The 20,906-nt window shown below is 47.5% G+C and overlaps 1 protein-coding gene across 5 annotated transcripts in view; it reads right to left on the reverse strand.

The window, feature by feature from the left end:
• TEX11 (testis expressed 11) overlaps positions 1-20,906 on the reverse strand; it is a 212,543-nt gene that overhangs the window by 3,144 nt on the left and 188,493 nt on the right. For 4 of the 5 annotated variants that reach the window (XM_056809469.1, XM_056809470.1, XM_056809468.1 and 1 more), the window contains 10 exons: positions 19,760-19,845; positions 19,130-19,189; positions 17,135-17,175; positions 14,927-15,013; positions 13,245-13,315; positions 12,082-12,198; positions 10,009-10,081; positions 7,009-7,158; positions 6,206-6,314; positions 5,336-5,456 (listed from right to left, as the gene is read on the reverse strand). In XM_056809469.1, the coding sequence (XP_056665447.1) occupies positions 5,336-5,456; positions 6,206-6,314; positions 7,009-7,158; positions 10,009-10,081; positions 12,082-12,198; positions 13,245-13,315; positions 14,927-15,013; positions 17,135-17,175; positions 19,130-19,189; positions 19,760-19,845 (915 nt within the window). The remainder of the gene's footprint in view (positions 1-5,335; positions 5,457-6,205; positions 6,315-7,008; positions 7,159-10,008; positions 10,082-12,081; positions 12,199-13,244; positions 13,316-14,926; positions 15,014-17,134; positions 17,176-19,129; positions 19,190-19,759; positions 19,846-20,906) is intronic. The other variant, XM_056809471.1, reaches the window with a different exon arrangement.

The following is a 20,906-nucleotide window of genomic DNA, read 5'->3' on the forward strand; positions in this document are numbered from 1 at the left end:
AATACACTTTAAATAAACTGATTTCTGGAAAATGGTACAAGTCCTAACTGAATCCCTCAAAGGGGGAAAACATACCAAAGCCTAACCATGAGTATTGTTCAAGGTCTTGCCCTAGATCAGTGTTGGTGACATGCTGGCACAGGAGGAGCTGCTCCATTCCCCCTCTTCCTAGGCACCCAAAGTGAACACTTCCTTGCTCTGCTCTCTGGGGTAATGTGGGGGGCTCACAAGTGGCTTGAAGTTGCAGGTTGAGCACAGGACCTCAAAAATGTTCACCAGCACTGCCCTAGACCCTCTTCCCTTCTCCCTCTGCACTCTCTCTCATGATCTCATCAATTTCCACAGGGTGACTCTGGTTCCTACACAGATATATACATTTCATCCCAGTTTCTCCTGAGAGTTTCAGTGCCTAATGCTCATCTGAAAATGATGCCATCTCTACCTTCATGTGGGTCTCTTGCATCTGAGCTCTTCTGTTCACTCATGCTATCAGCTTAGACCAGTCTCTTACCACCTCTCACCTGGATTATTACAACAGCCCCCTGAATGTTGTTCTGCCTCAAGGCCCTCCCCATTCCAGCACAGATCTGAGCATGGCTTCATTTTGCCTCCTCTGTTTAGCTATTGTCCCTGTAGGATGGATCTCTAGCCCCTCCCCCCCATCTTTCTAGCCTCAGAGGACATCATTCCCTTTCTTGCATTCTCAAATCCTACACCAAACCAGCTTTTTCTCTTCCCTTATGTCTACCACTCTACTTCTGGTGTCCATATCTGTGATGTTCACTCCACATGCCTGGGATTCTCCTTCTCCTATCCTCTTTCAAGGCTGGCCACCTCCGAAGCCTCTCCCTGATCCAGGCAGCTCCTAGATGGTATATGAGCTACTGCTCCAAATGTCTCAGTTTAGTGCACACCTCTCCCCTCCCCCACCCACCCACCTCCACACCTCCTGAATATAGACAGACAACAGAATATAGTTTGCAAGTAACCCTGTGACTCATGGCCTTGAATTGGGGGAGGAGGGAGGGCTCACAGGAGAATGATGAGTCTCAAGCAATGATGTCATATGCAATTGGTAAGTAGCTCGATGGGATCAGAATTCAAAAGAGGAAACGTAGACTTCTAAGGAGATGTTTACAGCCATGAAGCAGGCCTGGATCACAGGGGGGAAGAGCTTTGGGAATGAGAAGAAAGGAATTCAAGAGGGTGGTTTATATAGGTCAAGGAGAATGAAAACAGAGACAAGGTCACTGCCAATGGCAGAGGTGGCCACTTGGTGAGCAAAGAATAGGGAGTTTAGGAGTGAGTGGGCTAGAAGTAAATGGAGGCCAGAAGTACAGATCGTTCTTTGGGTATGTTTGGCAGTAAAAGCAAGGAGAGAGATGTGACGGTAGGTAGCTAACAGGGGCAGAAGGGCCAAAGAAAATTCTTTTGTTTCCTCTAAGGCCAGCGGAAGTCCTTCTACATAACAGCAGAGGAGACTGCGAGAGTCCATTTCTGGGCTAACACAAAGTCTCCCAGTGAGGGAAGTGACAAGTTGAGGATCAAACCTCGAAGGAGGTGACAGTGGCCAAGAATGGAGGACAGCCATTCCAAAACCTGAACACCCTCCCCAGCTGCTCTTGGGGACATGACTTTGGTCTTTAGCCACGCCTTTGTCACATGTGGAGTGGCTTCTTTCTGCATCCACTTGGCAGCTTTCTTTAGGTATTTAGACTTTCTTGAACAGTCAGCAGATGCCAGAGATAAAGGTCATCTGATCAATAAAGAGTGAATGGAAACTAGAGAAAGCAAATGTGTACAAGATGTTCTTGTGAACAAAACAAACAGGCCATGGGAAAAGGCACATCAGTAACCAAAGCAGGGCACACCAGCGAGATAGCCCAGCTGGCAAACTGAGCTCCACCTAAAAAGCAAGCGCATCCAGTGCCTATGGGCAGGTGAACAGGAGGAAAATGGAGCCTAAAATATATCCAAAGAACTGAGAAAGTAACTGAGCTCTGACAAGGGGCTCTCTGAAAGGCTCTTTTCACTCTGCAACCCCAAAAACCAGAGCCAGGCTATTGGGGGGGAGCAGCCACAAGAGAATGTAACCCTGAATGCCCTTCCTCCTCCACATCCCCACTACTCACTGGAAAAGGGGGCTCAGGCCATTTGGGTGAGTAGAGAAAACATGTTCAAAGGTTGAGGTGAGACTCAGAGCTTTTCTGGAAATGGACTCTTTTCCCTAAAGGGAACAGTAAAAAGTCTCCCAAACCACTAAGGTAAAGTTAGGAAAATTGACACGTGTGTACGTGCATGCACGCGCGTGCGCACACACACACAGTCTGGAAGATACCTAGCAAAACCATCAATTTCGTTTGATGACCTCACAGAGGCCAACAACCCACGTTTTTCAGAGGAGACTCATGAAGGTTAAGTGACTTGCTCAAGGTCACACAGGTCAGTGTCAACTTGTGCCATCTCACTCTCTTGGTCCACTTGCCCATACAGGCTGATTTAAAGCTATCTGTATATGGGCAGTCGAGCTTAGGCAGGAAAGACAACAGCCTTCCTCTTGAACCTCTTCCTCTCCCCTACTCCATCTTCTCACTCACTGAGACCTGGCTGCCCCCCCCCCAATTCCCATGCCTCCCTGGTCTCTCCTTCCAGCCCTGAGACCTGACTGCACTTGTACCCATTCCCTGGACTCACTGGGCAAAGTGGGAGGGTCAAAATCCTCCTGGCTCTCCCTCTATCCCCTTCTGGTCTATGGACCACCAGGACAATCCCCTTCTTTCCTCAGTTAGTTTAGTACCTGGCTCACAGTCTCTTCTCTCCAGCTCCTGCCCTCACACCAGGGAACCTCAGTCAGTACCGACACTCCCTCAAGTTCCTCAGCTTCCTCATTTCCCAGCTTGCATGCCCTCCACTCTACCTGAGCTACTTCCAGAGATGGCTATCCCCTTGGTCCCACCATCATCCAGCACCACCATTCCAGCAATGCTAGAATTCCCTCATCTGATCAATGTCCCCCCTTGTTATCCTTTCCCTCTGTCTTGCAACCTCTAGCCCCATTCCTCAGCCTTACCTCTGACCCTTCGGCTCTTTCCCAGACTCACTCAGGCCCCGACTACCCTCTCTCTCCCCACTTTTCGAACAAGTCTGACTCTCTACCATCCTCCTCTTGGGTTCCTTGCCTCTCCTGCCCTGCCAAGGCTTAGCTTAGATTGCACTGCTCCAATCACGGTCGCCGCCTTCCTTCCTGCTCTCGTGCTGTTGGTCAAAGCTGAAGAAGATCATAAAACCATGCGATTCTGTCCACTACTGCATTCTCGTTGCTGCAAGGGAATCCTTTTGCACCTGCCTAATGGCCTCGCTATCCCACTCACCGTAGCTGCTTTTCCAAACCTTTTCTTCCCTACTCCTCCCACTCTCAACTGAGAACCTTGCCTTGGATTTCACTGAAAAAAAAAAATGGAGGCCATTTCCCAAGAGCTCCCTCTTCTTCATCTCATGCCACTCAGATACCTTCCCTCTCCCTATGTCCTCCATCCACCAGGAAGAAGTGACCTTTCTTCTGGCCAAGGCAAAACCCTCCCATCCCATTTCTCTAGCATATTGCTCCCTTGATCACCTTCTCTTTCTCCCTAATCCTCAGTCTCACCCTGTCTACTAGTTGATTTCCTCCTGACTACAAACATGCAGATTGCTCCCTCAATCGATTCATCTATCCCTTCTGCTACGGTCCCATCTCTCTCCTCCACTTTGTGGCTTAATTCCTTGATAAGGCCATTCACTTCCTTTCCCTTCACCCCATTAAGTCTCTACAGTCTGGCTTCTCATCATTCCAACTGAAGCTGCTCTCTCCAAAGTTCCTAATTGATCTCTTACTTGCCAAATCCAATGGCCTTTTCCTCGCCCTCATTGGTCTTGACCTCTCTGCAACTACAGATTGCCCCCTTCTCCTGGATACTGACCCTCCTCCCCCCAATCCATCCCTTCCTGGTTCTCCTCCTACCTACCAACTGCTCTTTTCTTTCTTCCATCTCCTTTGCTGAGAATCTGCATTCAGGTCACACTTAGTAAACATGGGGGTTCCACCACTGGGCTCTGTCCTGGGCCCTCTTCTCTTCTCCCTCTATGCTACTTCACTTGGGGATCTCGTCTGCTCCCAGGCATTGAGCAACTGTCTCTCTGCTGCTGATTCTCTAAATATCTGATGATATTTAGCCAGCCCTGACCTCTCTGCTGCTGCCTCTTTGACTGCAAATCGGCCATCTTAAACTCAGTATGTCCCGAACTGAACTCATTAACTTTTCTCTTAAACCCTTTCCCCCTCGACCTTCTCGATTATTATAGTAGGGGGCCCCACCATCTTCCTAGTCCCCCAGGTTCACATCTATCATATTCAATCTATTGCGCCAAGCACTGCTGATTTCACCTTTGCAAGATCTGTTGAATACGTCCCCTTCTCTCCTCTGGCACTGCCATCACTCTCATGGACTACTGCAATAGCCTCGGTGGTCAGGCGGCCTGCCTCAAGTCTCTCCGCACTCGAGCCCATCCTCCACTTAGCTGGCAAGTTGATCTTCCTAAAGCATTGGTCTGACCAAGTCAGCCCCTCCCCACACTCAGTAAACTAGTGGCTTCTTCTCATCCCCAGGATCAAATGCAAAATGCTCTGCTTGCCATTCAGAGCCCTACCTAACCCACAACTCTCCTGCCTTTCCAGTCTCCTTACACCTTCCTTCCCAACAGTGGCACCAACCTTCTGGCATTTCCTCAGGTTGTCCCCTAAGACTGGAGTGCTTCTCCCTCCTCGCCTCTGCCTCCCAGATAGAATCTCACCTTGTACAGACCCTAGTGGTCCCCCTTCATTCTCATGCCTTCTTCCCACTGAGATCAACCCCCATTTTATCCTGCCTACTATACAGAGTTTGCATATTGTCTCTCCCATTCGATTGTGGGCTCCTTGAGGGCAGGGATTGTTGGTTCCCGACCAACATTCAGTGCCTCTTCTACACGACGTGTTTTGGGTCCCTACTAAATCTTCAATTCTCTCAACTCAAGCCTCCCAATTCCTCCATAGTTTTGAGTCTCCTCACTGTCCTACTTGCCCAGCTCATCAAGGCACCTTCTTAAAATGGGATAAGCGTAATACCACCCCAGATGTGATCTGACCAGGGGCCAGGGGAATGATCCCTGGTGGCAGTGGGAGAAGGAGGAGGAGGAACTGTCTCTGGCAGTTCTGGACTGGGGCCTGAATTAGAGGAGAAGTAGAGAAAAATACAGGTGAGTCTGAAGCTGGGACAGCTGGAGGTTGGTTTTCTGTGTCTAGCTTAGCGTGACTTACCGAGTGGCTGATCACACGAAGGGCAACTTCGAAGGTACTCCAAATGTCTTGCAGGGAACATACATCTGTACTCAGTGCCTCGTCTGGCAGTGAAAGGTTAATGAAGCTGTGCAGACATTTGCTGGCAATCAAAGAAGAGAAAATATATGCCAAAAGAGAACGGACCCTCATTGGCTAGGGGATCAATGAGATACGAGATACCCAGGATCCAAAGGGCCCTCTTGGTTCACAAGTACAACATCCGGGCCTGACAGACTTGACTCATCCCACAGGGCTGTGGGTCATTCCGTTTTGTGTGTTGGTCCAATTTATTTAAGAAGCTTTTCTTGATTATTAACTTAAAGAAGCTCTTGGATTCCTTAAGCAGGCAAGAAAATATAGGATCCTTTCCAGGAGGGTGCTGTCTGGTACTCTTGAACAGGGAGTCCGGAAGGAGATTTCGCAGAGGAAAGGACAAGTAGCCTATTTCCCCCACGTGTGTACACAAAGAACTCAAGTAACAACAGCCTGCGATTCTGCAGCTGCCCCAGCGATCCTTGACATTAGACTAACACACAGAGGCAAGCTGTACTTCCTCTTTGCCCTGACTCCTTGGGGAAAGGGAAAGATAGAGGAACTGGACAGAGTGCCAGGCATGGACTCCAGCACAAGCTGGTCAGCACAGACCTTGTCCCAAGTATTTGAATTTGCAGACTCACCCTCCCTACCCTCAGCAAGTCTTGGAGTCATTTCCATGGACCTCGGGGCCCAGTGAGGGACACATAAAGGGCAGGCTGCGCTTTCTGCCAGGCTATCTCTAGAGTGGGGACTCGATCCATGTCTGCTAAGCTGACCTGGCCCAGAAGTGCAAGCACTTCCTCCCTTCCTCACCTGAACTTTGCAACATCGATGGATTCTCCTTGCAGGTAGAGGGATAAAGCCTTTCTCAAGGCCTTTTTGGCGATGTCCGGATAGTGGGCCGGGTGCTCCATTGCTACAGCTTTAAAAACAAGGGTGAAGGGGAGAAGTTGTTAGCAAAGGCAGCAACATTACCCCTAGCAAAGTCTCTTCCTATCTATTGTGGTCTATAGCCTCCCTCAACAAGATGGGTTAGAATCAAGACAACAAGTTTTTGACAGTGACAAATCCATCGCAGCTCCCTTCTCCATCCACAGCAGAGGGACCAGGCTATTGTCTGGGATTTATCTTCCCCTCATTCATCGTTAACTGAGGACTTTGAGAGAGCGTGTGGGTCCCCCCTCTATGGGGCCCTTAGACAGAAATGAAGGAAAGACGCAGAGCTTCCTCAAAGAGCGAGGAGCCCTGCGGCAGGTCAACAACAAGGAGTCCCAGAGTGGGCAGGGGCATCTAACAGTCCCCAGAATGGGCAAAGACAGGCTCAATTGTGCATGGACTGAGGCCAGGGGCAAAAAGCAGAAGGCAGAGAACAGTATCTGTGAAGATGATACCAGTAGAAAGGGAAAGAACAGAATCTTGGTCCAGGGGGACTCATGAGAAAACGCTCTTTTCCTGCTCTCACCAGGGGTGAGCACCAAGTATGACACACGTGCAGTTGCCAGGGCAACATCAAGCTTCTTTGTCATAAGAGAGGTTCTACTGGGGGGAGGGCAGGGCTGGAGAGAAGAAAGGCTAAGAAGTAGGCTTGAAAATGGCCACTCCTCTATAATCCTTACAGGCAATTGTCTCTAGTATTTTAGTCTCTAATTGAGGCAGCTCCCACACGGACTCCAGGAGGCTGGTCAGGCCCGCATCATGCAGCTTGGCTCTGGCTTCAATTTCATAAAGGAGAAGCAAATTCTCAGTTGGATCCTTGGAGCCATCCCCTGAGGAAGAGGTAGAAAAGCCAGCCACTCAGTGATTACAGTCCATTGTTCTCTCCCACCCTAAGTGCTCTGCTAGGGAGCTTTGCTTGGGCAGGAAAATGAATTTCATTCACAACTCAAAGGTTATTTCCACCCCCTTAGGCAGAATATCCCCCCCACCCCGAAATCTCTCAGCCCCCAGATCCCTTCTACAACCTGGACACATTTGCTAGCAGCAGCAGCACCCACGCTTCCTGAAGTCACTGCCAGGTTTACCACTGGCCTGCAAAAATGCCAAAGCAACACTGTAGGGCTCTCCCGCCCAGGGGGATTCTAAATATGTACCCTGGACTTTGTAGTCACTCAACAGGAGAGAGGAGAAAGGAAAGGCCCACACAGTCCCTAAACTATTGTGACAAGTGGCCACCTCACCTCTGCTGGAACCACATGGTGAGAGAGAAACATTTTAACCCCCCCCCACCTTATAACCAGCCTGAAATCTGCCTCTGTGGCTTCCTTTTTCATCAGCTGCTCCTTCCTCTCTGCCTATAAACACATACAGATCCCCCCAGTCCTAAAACGAATTGGGGCAGGGGGAGGATTCTACTCCTTGGTCCTTCTGCCCTGAGCAGCTAGGAGTTCAGCTCTCTTTGAGAGCAGAGCCTTGACTGCTAACCATTTTCAAAGTTGTCTAACCTCAACCCCTTGCAGTTGCCACTGAGAGGTGTTCCCTTGCAGGCAGGCAATGAGTATTTAGTATGTGCCAAAGGTTACCAACTGGCCCTTTAAGCATTCCTTCCCTTCTCTCTGGGCAGCCCTGATGACTCACCCTTTTGGAGAGATCATGTTTCCTCCTGTGGCCTCAGACACCTTACATGCTTGATTCTCTTCCTACCTCCCCAGCCACACCTCTGAAATCTCCTTTGCTAGCTCCTGATCCCTTCCCCAGGAGTCTGTTCTGGCTCTCTTTTGGCAATCATTCCCATAACTTCAACTACTCCCTCCAAGGAGATGACTCCCAGATCTCTTTCGATGTGAGCCCACGACCTAACTTGAGCCACGAACCTGCATCTCCAGTGGACCTTTAGGTCAACCCAACCAGAACAACAACATTCCACCTATCAAAAGTGAAACATCATGCAACCTGCTCCTCCTGGTCTGATGGGTCAAAAAGATGTTGGGGTCTGACCCAGGGAGAAAAGAGTCATAAGTAAATCTCCCAGAGAGGCACTGCTCCTCTCAGCCAAAGGTCATGCACAAGGCTGAGCGGCAAGTAAATGTCTTCTCTGAGGACATATTCAAGGAGGGTTTCTATAAGAGATGTTTGTGTTCTGTTTGTCCTGAGAAAGCGTTAGACCTCTTGCACCAACACTCCACAAACAGAAAATCTTTCTGTCATCTCGAAGGCAGATGTCTCACCAACATATGTATATCTTGACATATGGATCTAATTGCCTAATAGAACTCTCTCTCTCTCTCTCTCTCTCTCTCTCTCTCAAAGCTTGCCTCTTTGTCATAATAAATGGAGTGGATGCATAACGCCTGGCTGGCCCTACTTCTGTATTTCCCCCTCTGTATCTATCTGTCTCTCTCTCTCTCCCTCCCTCCCTCAGTGGCAGAACCCTCACATCAACATCTGACACCCAAAATGGGCTTCCTTCACCGTCCTGTCAATTATCAGACTCCAGAGCGTGTAAGTAAGCATTTTGAGGGGACAGGAGAAATTTGCTCATCAGACATCAACCGTAGATAGGGCATGTGCAAGTTATAGAGAGAGATGAATATACTTTGGTTCCAAAAAAGATTGCAAGAGAATAGGAACGTAATTAGTTGAGCGCTGAACCCAGGACACAAAGATTTTTGACAAAGCCTCAATAATAAGAAGAGAGAGAGAACTCACAGAAGAGACCGCGCCCCGCCTTTAAGTTGCAACCTGATCAGCCACGTAAAGGGCCAATGCCCTGAAAAATCAGAATGGACAGTCTCTAAATGGGTCAGCCCAGAGGATCAGTGTCTCTCTGTGAGACATGCTTATTATGGCTTCTTTCTCCCTGGGTCAGACCACAACATTTCTTTGACTCTATCATGGGTCTCCCCCTTCCTGTCTACCACACAACTTCTGCCAACCGCTGGTAAAACTCTGGGCTTCTCTTGGGTTCTCTCCTCTCCTTTGAAATCCATTACCAAGTCTTGTTGATGTCTAGGGAGAATGTGTAACCATTAGGTTTTGCTAGTCATCCTTTCAGTATCAATGGCTCGGGCTTCTAGTCCTGGTATTGGGTTTGTGGCACTGTAACGTTGGGAATAGCACTTCCTTTTTGGGTCTGGTCTTTTCATGTTCCATCATGTTTGTATTTCTTTTGTTAAATATTTCCCTCCCAATGACATCTCGTTTGATTTGGGGGCTACGTTTTGAGTTCTGCGTCGTCTCCCTCCCTCTCCCTCCAACCGCACGCTAAAGAAGGCGAACGTTTTGTTTTCTCTGTGCGTGTGTGGCCATACGATACATACTACCCCATGTCAGTTCTTCCTCTGGAGGTGGAAAGCATTTGAAGCCCTCGATCCTCCACACTAGCAGAGCCATTCACAGTTACCCTTTGGTTCTGCTCATTTCATGCAAATCTTTCTAGGTTTTTCTAAAACCAATGTGCTCCTCATTTCTCATGGCGCTGCGCAGGCCACAGCTTGTGTAGCCATGCCCTCAATTTCTAGTTCTCTGCTACCACAGGGAGAGCTGCTAGCATATCTGAGAACATACAGGCTCTTTTCCTTTTCCCCTGATCTCCTTGGGAAACAGACCTCATGGTGGCATTGCTGGGCAGAAGTGGCAGCTCTAAAGAAACCACATAATGAAGTTAGCTCCCATCATACCTGCTAATTTCAGGACATTCGAGATTTCTTTGCACCCCTGTATATGCTCAAGTGCCCGACTCAGCAGCTCAGTCTATATAGCAAAAAAAGAGAGAATTAAATTAGAATAAACAAACTTTTTGCAACATCTCAACAATTTATCAGAAAGCAGCTCAGAAAATCAGATATCCTCATGGAGTTCGAGTTCATCCCCAGTTCTTTGGCAGCCTGGTAAAGATCACAGCCCTGGTGTCCCTGGAAAAAGAAGGAGGTTCAGCAAGAAATTGGGGGGCATAGCAACGTCTTTGGTGAGTCATAACAGCAGCTGGTGAGTCTGATAAACAATTCTAAGCTGCTAGGATTGAGATGATCTAAGGAATGCCCCAACATCTCCGCCTGCCCCTCTCCTCTTCCCACTCACACATAATGGAGGAAACAACTGGGACACAATGAGTGCAGCCTGTCTGCAGCCTCTAGGCATCTGGCCTCAGCTGAGGAAGAGCCTCAATTCCTGGGGTCTCAGGGAAGGAGGGAGGCAGGCCTCCAAGCACATCAGAACTCAGCAGGTTCCCATCAGAGACATTCAGAGCCCTGGAATCTAATCCCCAGCCATGATAAAGTCTATATGCAGAAGACCAAAGGGAATTGAGTATTCTTGATGGCCTACCTGGAACACCATTCAAAGGCAAGAAAGCTCAATGATTAGGACAATCTTTTTGAGTTCTAGGAAAAGATAAAGGAAGACAGTGAGGGGAGAGGATTGTGGAAAAACCTAGAAAAGAGCAAGGCACAGATAGAAGAAGCTCGAATGGTCAGCATAGGGATTTTTCTCAAGAGTTTGTAGATTTTTCATTATTTCCCATTTTTGCCTGATGCACTGAGCCACAGCCCTGAGTGAACACCTATGCCTATTTCTCCAACAGGAGAGCTCGTGAAAAAGAAGGAAACCACACTATCCCGACGACAGCAATAACGAGCTCAAATCCTGGCGGTGAGCAAGTCCCTCGGCCTCAGTTTCATCATCAGCAAAAAGGGGCTGATGCTCTTTCGAAACACACCGTTGCTGGAATCCCAAGATCAGACCCAAGTAGGGAACACAAATCTGCAATCTCTCCCTAGCCCCAGAGGGATCGAGCTCAGAATCCCCCTCTCCTTTATATTCTCCTTTCCTCCAAAGAAGGCCAAAAGACAGCAGAGCTGCTTATCAGGATGAGGGGCCAATATATGGGGTATTTCCATAGTGTCTGGGCAGTTGTAAGAGAAGGATATTTAAAGCTGCCCGAAGACTTTGAGGGCATCCCACATAAGGGGGAAAGGCTTCTTCAAAGAGGACTGTTCTGAAGAAGGAAAGGGACAGGAAAAGAAATGTCATGGCAGGTAATCCAGCTCTACTAATTATTCAGCCACTTAACCACTTGAGGTCTCAGTTTCCTCATCTGCAAAAATGAGGACATTGTGCTAAATAAATGCCCTTAAAGGTCCAGGCGGCAGGCTCTTCTGGAGCTAGGGAATGAGAGAAGTGAAGCAGGAAGGCTGAGGGTCCATGGAGTCTGTGTGACCAAAAGTCTAGTAAACAGTAACATGGAAAGCCTGGTGCTGAAAATATCAGAGGAAGCCAAGTGGTAAGAATTGGCTTCTAACAGGAGAAAGAAAAGTGTAGCCCCAGTGCTGACTCCGCCCTGATTCCAAGTTGCAATCGGTGCCCCTGGGACTTCACAGCCTTAGCGGAGATTTCGTCAGAGTGAGATGTAGTACTGGCCTGAGAGATCTGAGTCAAGTCAGCCTACGAGCCATTTCCTGGTCTCCCAAGGAAATGGTGAAGGATTTGGGCAAAGTCCCGGCGGCCCTCCGAGACAGCAGAGAATGTTCCCTCCAGAGAGGACAGAGTTGCCCAAGGCCAGGTACCAAAGGAATTTAGAAGCTGTTTGAGCCACTAGAAGAGGGGGAGACCAGGACAAGCGAGGTCTTAGAATTTAGGAGGAATAAGATGGGAGTGAAAGCAGAGGTAGATGGAAGGGAAGCTGGAAGGGAACTGATCCCCTCCCCACTGCTTTTCTAGCCAGACAGTAGACTCTCATCTTTGCTACACATTACCTGCTGGGAAGCTTCTGAAGCGCTTCTCCCAAGTTCTAAATCAGCAGCAGCCACCATCAGCAAGCAGGCCTTTTGGGAAGTCAGAACTGTTTTCTCGGAGGGACATAACTGGGATAGCTGAGGAAAATAAGTGGAACACAAGTGAATGATGAAAACTCTGGCAGGCCAAAAGAATCAGTCACGGCCTGTTGGGACAGCGTAATACAAGGTGCCTGGACACACCAGCACTTCTTATTAACAAAGCCCGGGTTTTCATTTCACCCTGATTTTGTGATGTCTGCACTACCTTCCCCCATGGGGATTCTACCCTTCCAGCAGCAAGAACTACTTTCTGCCCCAGAGTTCATTTATCGGGTGATTTTCTCCTCAGTTTGTGTTGGAATTTCCAAATGATTCCTTGTGACAAGCAGAGTCCTCCTTGGTATTAAAGAGAACGGAAACGAAAACTGATATTTGGAGTTTCCTACACCAATGAATTCAGGGATCTGGGCCAAGAGGACACGCCAAATTGGACAGATTTTGTCCTTTGTTTGGGGTGGAGGAAACACTCCCTGGACTTCCACTGGGAAAAAACCAAACACCACCAAAACCCAGCACAACACACAGCCATGTGTACATCTCAAGCATCCCCTGGTCCAAACCCCTCATCATACAGAAAAAGAAACTGAGGCCTAGAGGAGGAACCACCAGAAGTGGGAGAGGCAAGTTTAGAGCCCAGTTCACTTAAGTTAAAGGGCCATGACTAGCCTTAACCATCAATACCTGCTGGCTCCTCAGGGATTGGCATACTTGCCATTCTCATCACCAGCATTTAAGTCCCTCCCTGGGCCTCTATTTCCCACTCTGTAACTTCAGAGGGTTGAATCCCACAACCCCTATGGCTCCTTCCAATTGTGGCTTTCTAGGCACTCGGAAAGCAAAAGGCAGCCACAGCTATGTGTCAGTATCCTAGAGTCTGTCGGAAGAAAGAGCTACATTCTCTTGGGGGAGACTTGAAGGTTTCTCCTCATCCTGCACCCAAGGAGCACGCCCACCTTAAGTCTAGCCATGCCTGTTTACGGGCAGGCATTGGAAAGGTCTCTTGGGTTTGGACTGGACCCATTCTTCACTTAGCACTTGGCATAGCTGTGCTCTTGGATTCCTAGCAGGAAAACCAATCATACCTCATAAGAAAGCAGGAAGAAGTCTCGCATGGTTCCCGGGCACTTTTCACATTGCATGGCCAAGTTCCAGGCTCAAAGGAAACACATCAAATAGAGTATCATAATGAAAACCTTTTGGACATCATCTCTACATTCTATTACACTCACTGCTCCCCCTATCCTGACACGGTAGTATAGTTGGGGGACTCAGAGGAGCCTTGAAAGTTCTTAAGCAAGTTTTCTTAGCTCTTGGGAGCTAAGAAAAAAAACGGAATCAGTTGTAGGCTTACCATGCTTCTCTGCACAGTGGGCCACAACTTACTGTTTCTCAGGCCCCAAACTTCAGTCTGCTGGCCAACAGGGATCAATGAGTCAAGGTGGGAAGTCTTAAGTGAAGCACACACACCGTCAAGGCTGCTCCATGACATGCTTCTGGGAGACTCCTTAGGGGGTCCTTACCTGCACTGGCTTGGGACTAAAAAGGGCCTGAGTTTGAGTCCTACTTCTACCATGAGACTTAGACTTTGGGGGCTGCAAAGCTGATCTCCTTATGTACAACCTAGCTAGAAGCCTCATCAAATGGAGGGCCCAAGTGGAGCAGCTGGAGCTGGGGCTCTGCAGGCCCAGGGGCACCTACACTCTCGGCCAAGGTTATCAGAGGAGGACGTCATAAACGTGTATAGAACAGGAGAGATCAGGCCCGATCCCCTCATTTTACAAAAGAGGAAACTGAGACCCAGAAAGGGAAGTAAGTTGCCCAAGGCTATAGCAAAACCAGGACTCAAAGTATAGATCTCAACTCCCAGTTTCAATGCTTATTCCATTCACTATAGAAGATTTGCTTTGTGACCTTAGCCAAGTCTCTTCCCTTCTCTGGATCTTCTCAATTTCCTCCCTTCTTTGAGGGAGTAGAACTTGATCAGTGGTGTCAAAGTCAAATAGCAACTAAGTTATAAAATGGAATGCTGTTTCTGTTGTCTTGTATTTTCATTGATTTTGTTCAAAATTTCCCAATGACATCTGAATGTGGTGCAGGCTTTCCTTGGGAGAGTTGTGGACTGCTTGGAGCAGCCCTATGGGGGGAACATGTTTGCCACCTCAGGACTAGTGACTTACTTTGGGGATCCCTTCCAATTCTGACATTCTCTTATTCTATGAACTAGAAGCAACGAATGGCAGGAGAAGTGAAATTCAGTTGAAGAAAGCGAGGCTCAAACAAAACAAACCATGACCATCCAAGCTTCTGAAAGGGTGGGGGAGCCACCTTTAAGCAATATTGAAGTGGGGTGAGAGCTCTGCTGCCCTGACATTAAAATTCAGCCGAAGGAGAGAGGTTCTCAGGGACCGGGAAATGACTTTCCTCATTTTCCTAAGGTCAAGAGCATGAAGCTGCTTTACAATCAGAACGTGGACATTCTTTTTTCAAAAGCTGAAGGGCTTCATTTCATCCATTTTCTCCCTAAGCTAAATTAGCACCTTGGCTATGAGGCAGCAAGGGCCAAACAGAGCCCGCTGGGGTTGTGACATTTCTGTGCTCCTTTGCTCACTCATCACCCTGGCAACTGCCTCCACAAGATGTAGCGTGTGGCGGCAATTGACATTTGGAGGCTAATGGGCGAGATGAGACAAAGCAGGGGAAGAGAAAGCTGAAAGAGAGGGAAGAATTGATTGGCGACTCTGCCATAGGCCGACTCATCTCTTACCTATTTTTCGGAACCAATGGGCTTCATTAGTCCACACATCCAAAGTCAGATTCTCTTTTGCTACGGGCTCAGCAAGTCTCTGGTGGGCTGCATCAAAGGGAAAATATGCTACCAAATAGAATCACTAATCTAGAAAGTTCAGTCTTGGCACCTGTGGGCACCCCAAAAGAAACTTCAGCTAAGAAAAGGATCAGTAAGACTAAACTTTGGGGAACCCATTCACCTTTTGAAAAACCAGAATCATTAATACCATCAGACATAACAGACCAGCTTCTCTGTCACAATTTAAGCATGCCCTCTCTCACTGAATCATCATCATGACCCAAGGAGATTGGAACAATGGCTACTGGGCTCCATTTGTACAAAAGAGGAGAAACTTTGGCTCAGAGAGATTTCCTTGGCCACACAGCTAGTACATTTTAGGGCCTGCTGAGACAAGGAGAGATAAATATTAGAGTGAAGAAATAAACATTTAAAACAGAATGATGAGAAAGAAGTGAAGAATCACCCATCATCAGACTTGTCAAGTGGACAAAAAAGAAAAAAGTAAATTGTAGGAAAGGCTGAGGGAAAACATGTCGTGCACTGAAGCACTCTTGGTCGAGTTGTGGACCACTGACCACTCAGAAAAGTAATTGAGGACTTTAGGCCTAGTCACTAAACTGCACATAAAAAACTGCATCAAAGGAAGAGCTAAAGGCCCCATATGTACAAAAATATCTACAGCAATTCTTTTTGTGGGGTCCAAGAACTGGAAACTGAGGGGGGTGCTGCCCACTGACTGTGGAATAGCTGAACAAGTTGGGGCCCAAGATGTGATGGGATACTATTGTGCTATGTGAAATGAGGAAGGGGACAGCTTCAGAGAAACCTGAGAAGATTTATATGGGCTGATACAAAGTGAACTGAATCAAATCAGGAGAACCATAAAACAACTGAGAAAACTTTACCAATACAGTAATCGAACATGATACCTGCCTCCTGACAGAGAGATTGATGGACTTGGGAGGCGGAATAAGGCCTGTAGTTTGAGCCTTCCTTGAGGGAAGTTTTTTATTTGTTTTTCCAACGGAAAAGAAATAAATGAAAAGGAAAGAGAAGAGATTTTTTTGGTAATCCAGAACCAATCAATTTAAAAGAAAGAAGTGAGGGAAGGGGGGGGGGGAAGAGATTGGGAATGGAAAGAGGAGTATCAATAGGTTAGCCTACCATTTATTGAGTTCCCACTGATTTTTCACCCCTGTCCTCTCCCAACATGCCACTAATGGGCTGAGCTTTTGAGTTCTGTTTGGTTTTTAATCTTGACCTGTGATTTCATTGGTGTGTGTAATTCCCATATGAAAACACTCCCTCTTATCAATGCTGATTGGAAGCTTTCCTACAACTTCATTTAGAGAGTTGCTTAAGACATCGATTGAGATGTTAAGTGACTTGCCCAAGGTCACACAGCCAAATTATGTCCAACATTGATCCAGATATTAACCCCAGGTCTTCTTGGCTCTAAGAATGGCTCTGTCTCCATGATTCCACACTGCCTTTCTAGTGTATCGTGAGAGAGGAAAAGAGCTATCAGCTAGAGGAAGGAAGTGCCATGGATATTCCAAGGTGTCTTGCATTCAAGTCAGATTCCAAGGGCAAGGGAAAAACAGTAGGAGTCCTAGTTTGTCTAATACAGTCTTATGTATATCAAACACTTATGGATAGCAGGTAGGTGGCTGGAGTTGGGAGGACCTCAGTTCAAATCTGGCCTCAGGCACTTCCTAGCTGTGTGACCCTGAGCAACTCCCTTAACCCCAATTGTCTTAGCCCAGTGATGGCAAACCTTTTAGAGACCAAGGGCCACAAAATGCAACCTTCATGTCACATGAGAGCCCCTGCCTTACCCCAGACAGGGGATGGAGGAAGCTTTCCCACTGGGCTGCTGGGCAGGTGATATGATAAATGTTCTTGAGCATGCATGGAGAGGGGGAAGGGAGCAGCCCCCTCCAACACGCTCCACAGCCTTACTGCTCTTCTGCCTCAGAAGCAACAGTTAGTATCGATTCTAAGACTAAACACTTCTAGATAAAAGTTAGTCGTGAGAATGGGGGTCTACTGGAACAAATACTGATGCAGGCTCCACCTTGTAGGCAACAGGCTCATGGCTGTGTCTCAAGATCAAAGCATTAGCTAGACTACAGAGAAAGAAAAGAACCAAACCAGGCTTACCTGTCTTCAGCCAAGACCAAATTCTACTTATTTCTTCCTTTCTGTAATTGGATTAAAGAAAATACATGAGTGTTTTCTAGCTATTTCCAAGCAGATCTCTCTTCTCAAGGTGCTTTGAGGCAAGACTGGAAAGTCTGAGACTGCACTGGGCAGTGAAGAAGAACACTGCACCTCGAGTCAGAAGGTCTGGCTTGTAGACTAATAATGAATTTGTACAAGCCATTGCTGCCTTTTTAGAGCCTTAGCTGACTCATTTGTAAAATGGGCTCATTCCAGCCCTGCTTACTTCACAGGACTGTTGTGAGGCTCAAGGGAGAAGGGGGCTGTCAAGGACCATTCAGGTAGAGAATGGCTTTGCACTTCTTATTCCTATGCCCTCTAAGACTTTTTATGTTTTGTTCTTCTCCTCTTAACATTTCAATGATTGCTTGCTTTTTGGCGATCAATCGATTGGTTTCTCCTTCTCCTTTGAGTCTTATAACCGTCCTGTGAGGGAGGCTGGCACTAGAGACTTTCTTATCTCCATTTTTCATGTAACAAAACAGGGACTCCAAGAGGCTAATTGTTTTGCCCATAGCTACACAGCTAGGGGTAAGGTCAACAAGAACCCAAGAGCTCTACCGATCTCCAGTTTGTTGCTCATGCTACTAAATTTAACCCTTCTTCTTTTAAGGGGCACAACACGTAGGATGAATGGGCTTGCAAACAGGGTTTCAAGGAAGAGGTCTGAACTACTTGAGAACACATTCATATATTAACCGTTAGGGCAGCCAGGCAGCACTGCAGGGAATAGAGTGCTGGACCTGGAATCGGGAAGACTCATCTGTGTGAGTGCAAATCTGGCCTCAGACACTTCCTAGCTTTGTGACTCTGAGCAACTCACTTAGCCTTGTTTGCCTCAGTTTCCTCCTCTGCCAAATGAGCTGGAGAAGGAAATGGAAAGCAACTCCAGGATCTCTGCCACAGGACTGGAACAACACTGTCAGCATGGAGACAGATACTGTGAATTTAAATCCTATGAGCCTTTGGTCTGGGAAACAGGAAGGATCCTTTGAGACCTATAACAAAGCTCTCATTGTGTAGATGAGGAAATCGTGCCTGAGAAAGGGAAAGGGACTTGCCCAAGGCCACAGAGTTCATTCATGGGCCTAGAACCCAGGCCACCTAATTTTGAGGTTTTTCGCATTATGCATTAAGCTGTCTCTACAAATTGGTCTGATTTATCCAGTCAAGTAGGCCCCAAGCTCTAAAAGGACCCTTTGCATTGGTCTATGCATCTCCAAAATAATTGGATGAGGCCGCTCTTAAAAATCCCTAGTTTGACCTTTTCCCTTCCACACCCCAGCCCAACACACAGCAGTTGTCTGAATGACTGAGATCTGATGCACACACTGCCAGGTCAAGTGAATGGCCTTCAAAGCCCCCCTTCTAAGTCTGCCACTAAAGGTCTCTGCCTAGAGCTGGCACTGAGGTCTGTCTGCGGACTCCCCTCACACCAAGGTTTTGGAGATCAAGAGGGAGGTGTCCAAGATTCCAGGCCTAAAACAAGGAGGGGAGAGAAGGGAGCAGGCATGTCAATGTTCTTGACCAAGAGGAGAGTTCAGAATGGCTGGCAGCTGGAAGGCTGAGCTGAACTAGTCGTTTCTTCTGGAGACTGAGCCTCGTGAAAGGCCGGAAGAGATCATCTTTCCTTTACAATTTCTAGAGGCAGAGGACTCTGAATAAAACCACCCCTCGACTGCTAAATCTTTAGCAGAGCTGCAGAATCCAAACAGACTCCATTGGGCGACAGCCCCAGAATGGAGCACTAGCAGCAGATTGGGTCCTCCTAGCCAGGAGCTAAGGCCAACAAGGTGCCTCCATCAGGAGGATCAGGGACGCTACAGCTTTTTACATTTTTACACGCCAAGGGAAAGAAGAAGCCTCTACGGTACATGTTGCCTTACCAGAATATTTCCTGGGTGCAAATAAATAATTTCTGTGGCAGCAACTTACCGGTTTCCTTCACATTCTGTTGTTTGAGAGATCTGGGGCACAGTTAGACGAATCAAACACCTACACAAAAATGAACACAACCATCAAAATTTCCACTGGTTCTATCACTGCCACCATTTCCCCAAGACACCTTGAGTCAGAGAAAAGTTGACTCATGGGGTCACTGGCTCCAAGGACAATGGAATGAGTTGCTGAAGGGGCTATCAGAGGTGTGGTTGCTGGAAAGGGTCCCAAACTGCCCAAATCACCCCTGCCCTAAAAGGCTTAGCCACTGTGGGAAGGCAGGAAACCTGCTCTCAAGAACTTGCTCTGCCACCACTAATGGACAAGCCAGCTTTCTCAGCCTCGGTTTCTTCGCCTCAAAAAAAAGGAAGATCCTCAACATCTAACCCTACCTACCCTGGAGAGGTCCTGAGAGGATTGGGGAGAAAAATGGCAGGAAAGTGCTTTCCCACCCAATTTTTCTTTCTCTTGGAGCCCTTGGATTTCCCCGTTAGTGTGAGGAGGCACCGATCCACTTGACTGACTGAATGTTCCCATCAGCACTAACACTTCAGCAAAGGCTCACTGAAGCGCAAGGAGTCTGATGGCTAAATCAGTTCTTTCCCTTACTGACTGCTGACTACTTACTTCAAAGCAGTAAGGACTTGTTGCAAGTCTTGTGAGTGTTGAGATAAGTACTCCAGAGCTCTTCTAGCCACATCTTGTTGCCCATTCTGCAAAGATGACACATACATTCTCAGATGTTAAATTGACTTCACACACATGAACAATGTTTCCATAGTCTCGGTTCCTTTTCCTCGAGAAAAGCAGAGAGCATGAACAACTTCGTTCTACATTCTTAGAAGGAAAGGAAATGACTAAAAGATGGGAGGATGAAGACACAATTCCCAACTTTGCGAAGAATGGGTCTGAATACATGAGTACAGCCTCTGTCCTCATCTCAGCAGAACTTGAAATGCCATTTGCAAAGATGTCCTCAGGAACAAACAAATGGCCCCTCTACTTGCTCTTTTATGAGCGTCGAAGCTCAATTTCCTGCGGATAGCTCATCCATCCTTCATTCAGCTCATTTAAATTACTGCAGCCTTTCGGGGTCTCTTGCCCCCTTGAAAATTAGTCTCTCTCAGAACTACAGTCCTATTGTGTGTCTATTCCCAATTCTTCTACTGGCTCTTCCTTTGCTTCCTGAATCAATTATAAACCTCTAACCTTTTCTTTCAAAGCTCTCTGCTATTCAGCTGCAAATCACAGAATTACCTGCAGTCCCACCTACTCCCCATCACATGCATTATGTACAAGCACATTCTGTACTGGCCTCTTCCTAGATCTACATACATCCACTTTATTATCAACCCTTTACACGCCAATAAGACTTTTACTGAACACCCACTATGGATGAGGTGCCAGGGATGCAAGACAGATAACATTACAAGGTGGCATGTGGCAGGTGCCAAGCCAGCGCCATGGCTAGGTGCTGGGAGTCAGGGGACCCGAGTTTGAATGCTTAGCTGAATGACCCTGGGAATGTCATCTGGCTGTAGAGCCTCAGTTTCTTCATCTATAACACTGGAATCGTATTACTGGAACTCCTAAACTCATAAAGTTGTTGTCAAAATCCAATGAGTTAATGAATAGAAGGCAATTTGCAATCAAAATGCCACCTAACTGTAAACTATTCAATAACAAGAGTTTCTGTTGAAGTGAGTTGTTGCTGAGTTTAGAAGAAGGCCAGAGTGACTGAGCAAAGAAGCCCACGCTTTGAAGAAGGGAGGCA

The sequence above is a fragment of the Monodelphis domestica genome, chromosome X, assembly GCF_027887165.1.
Source record: "Monodelphis domestica isolate mMonDom1 chromosome X, mMonDom1.pri, whole genome shotgun sequence".
Taxonomy (NCBI): domain Eukaryota; kingdom Metazoa; phylum Chordata; class Mammalia; order Didelphimorphia; family Didelphidae; genus Monodelphis; species Monodelphis domestica.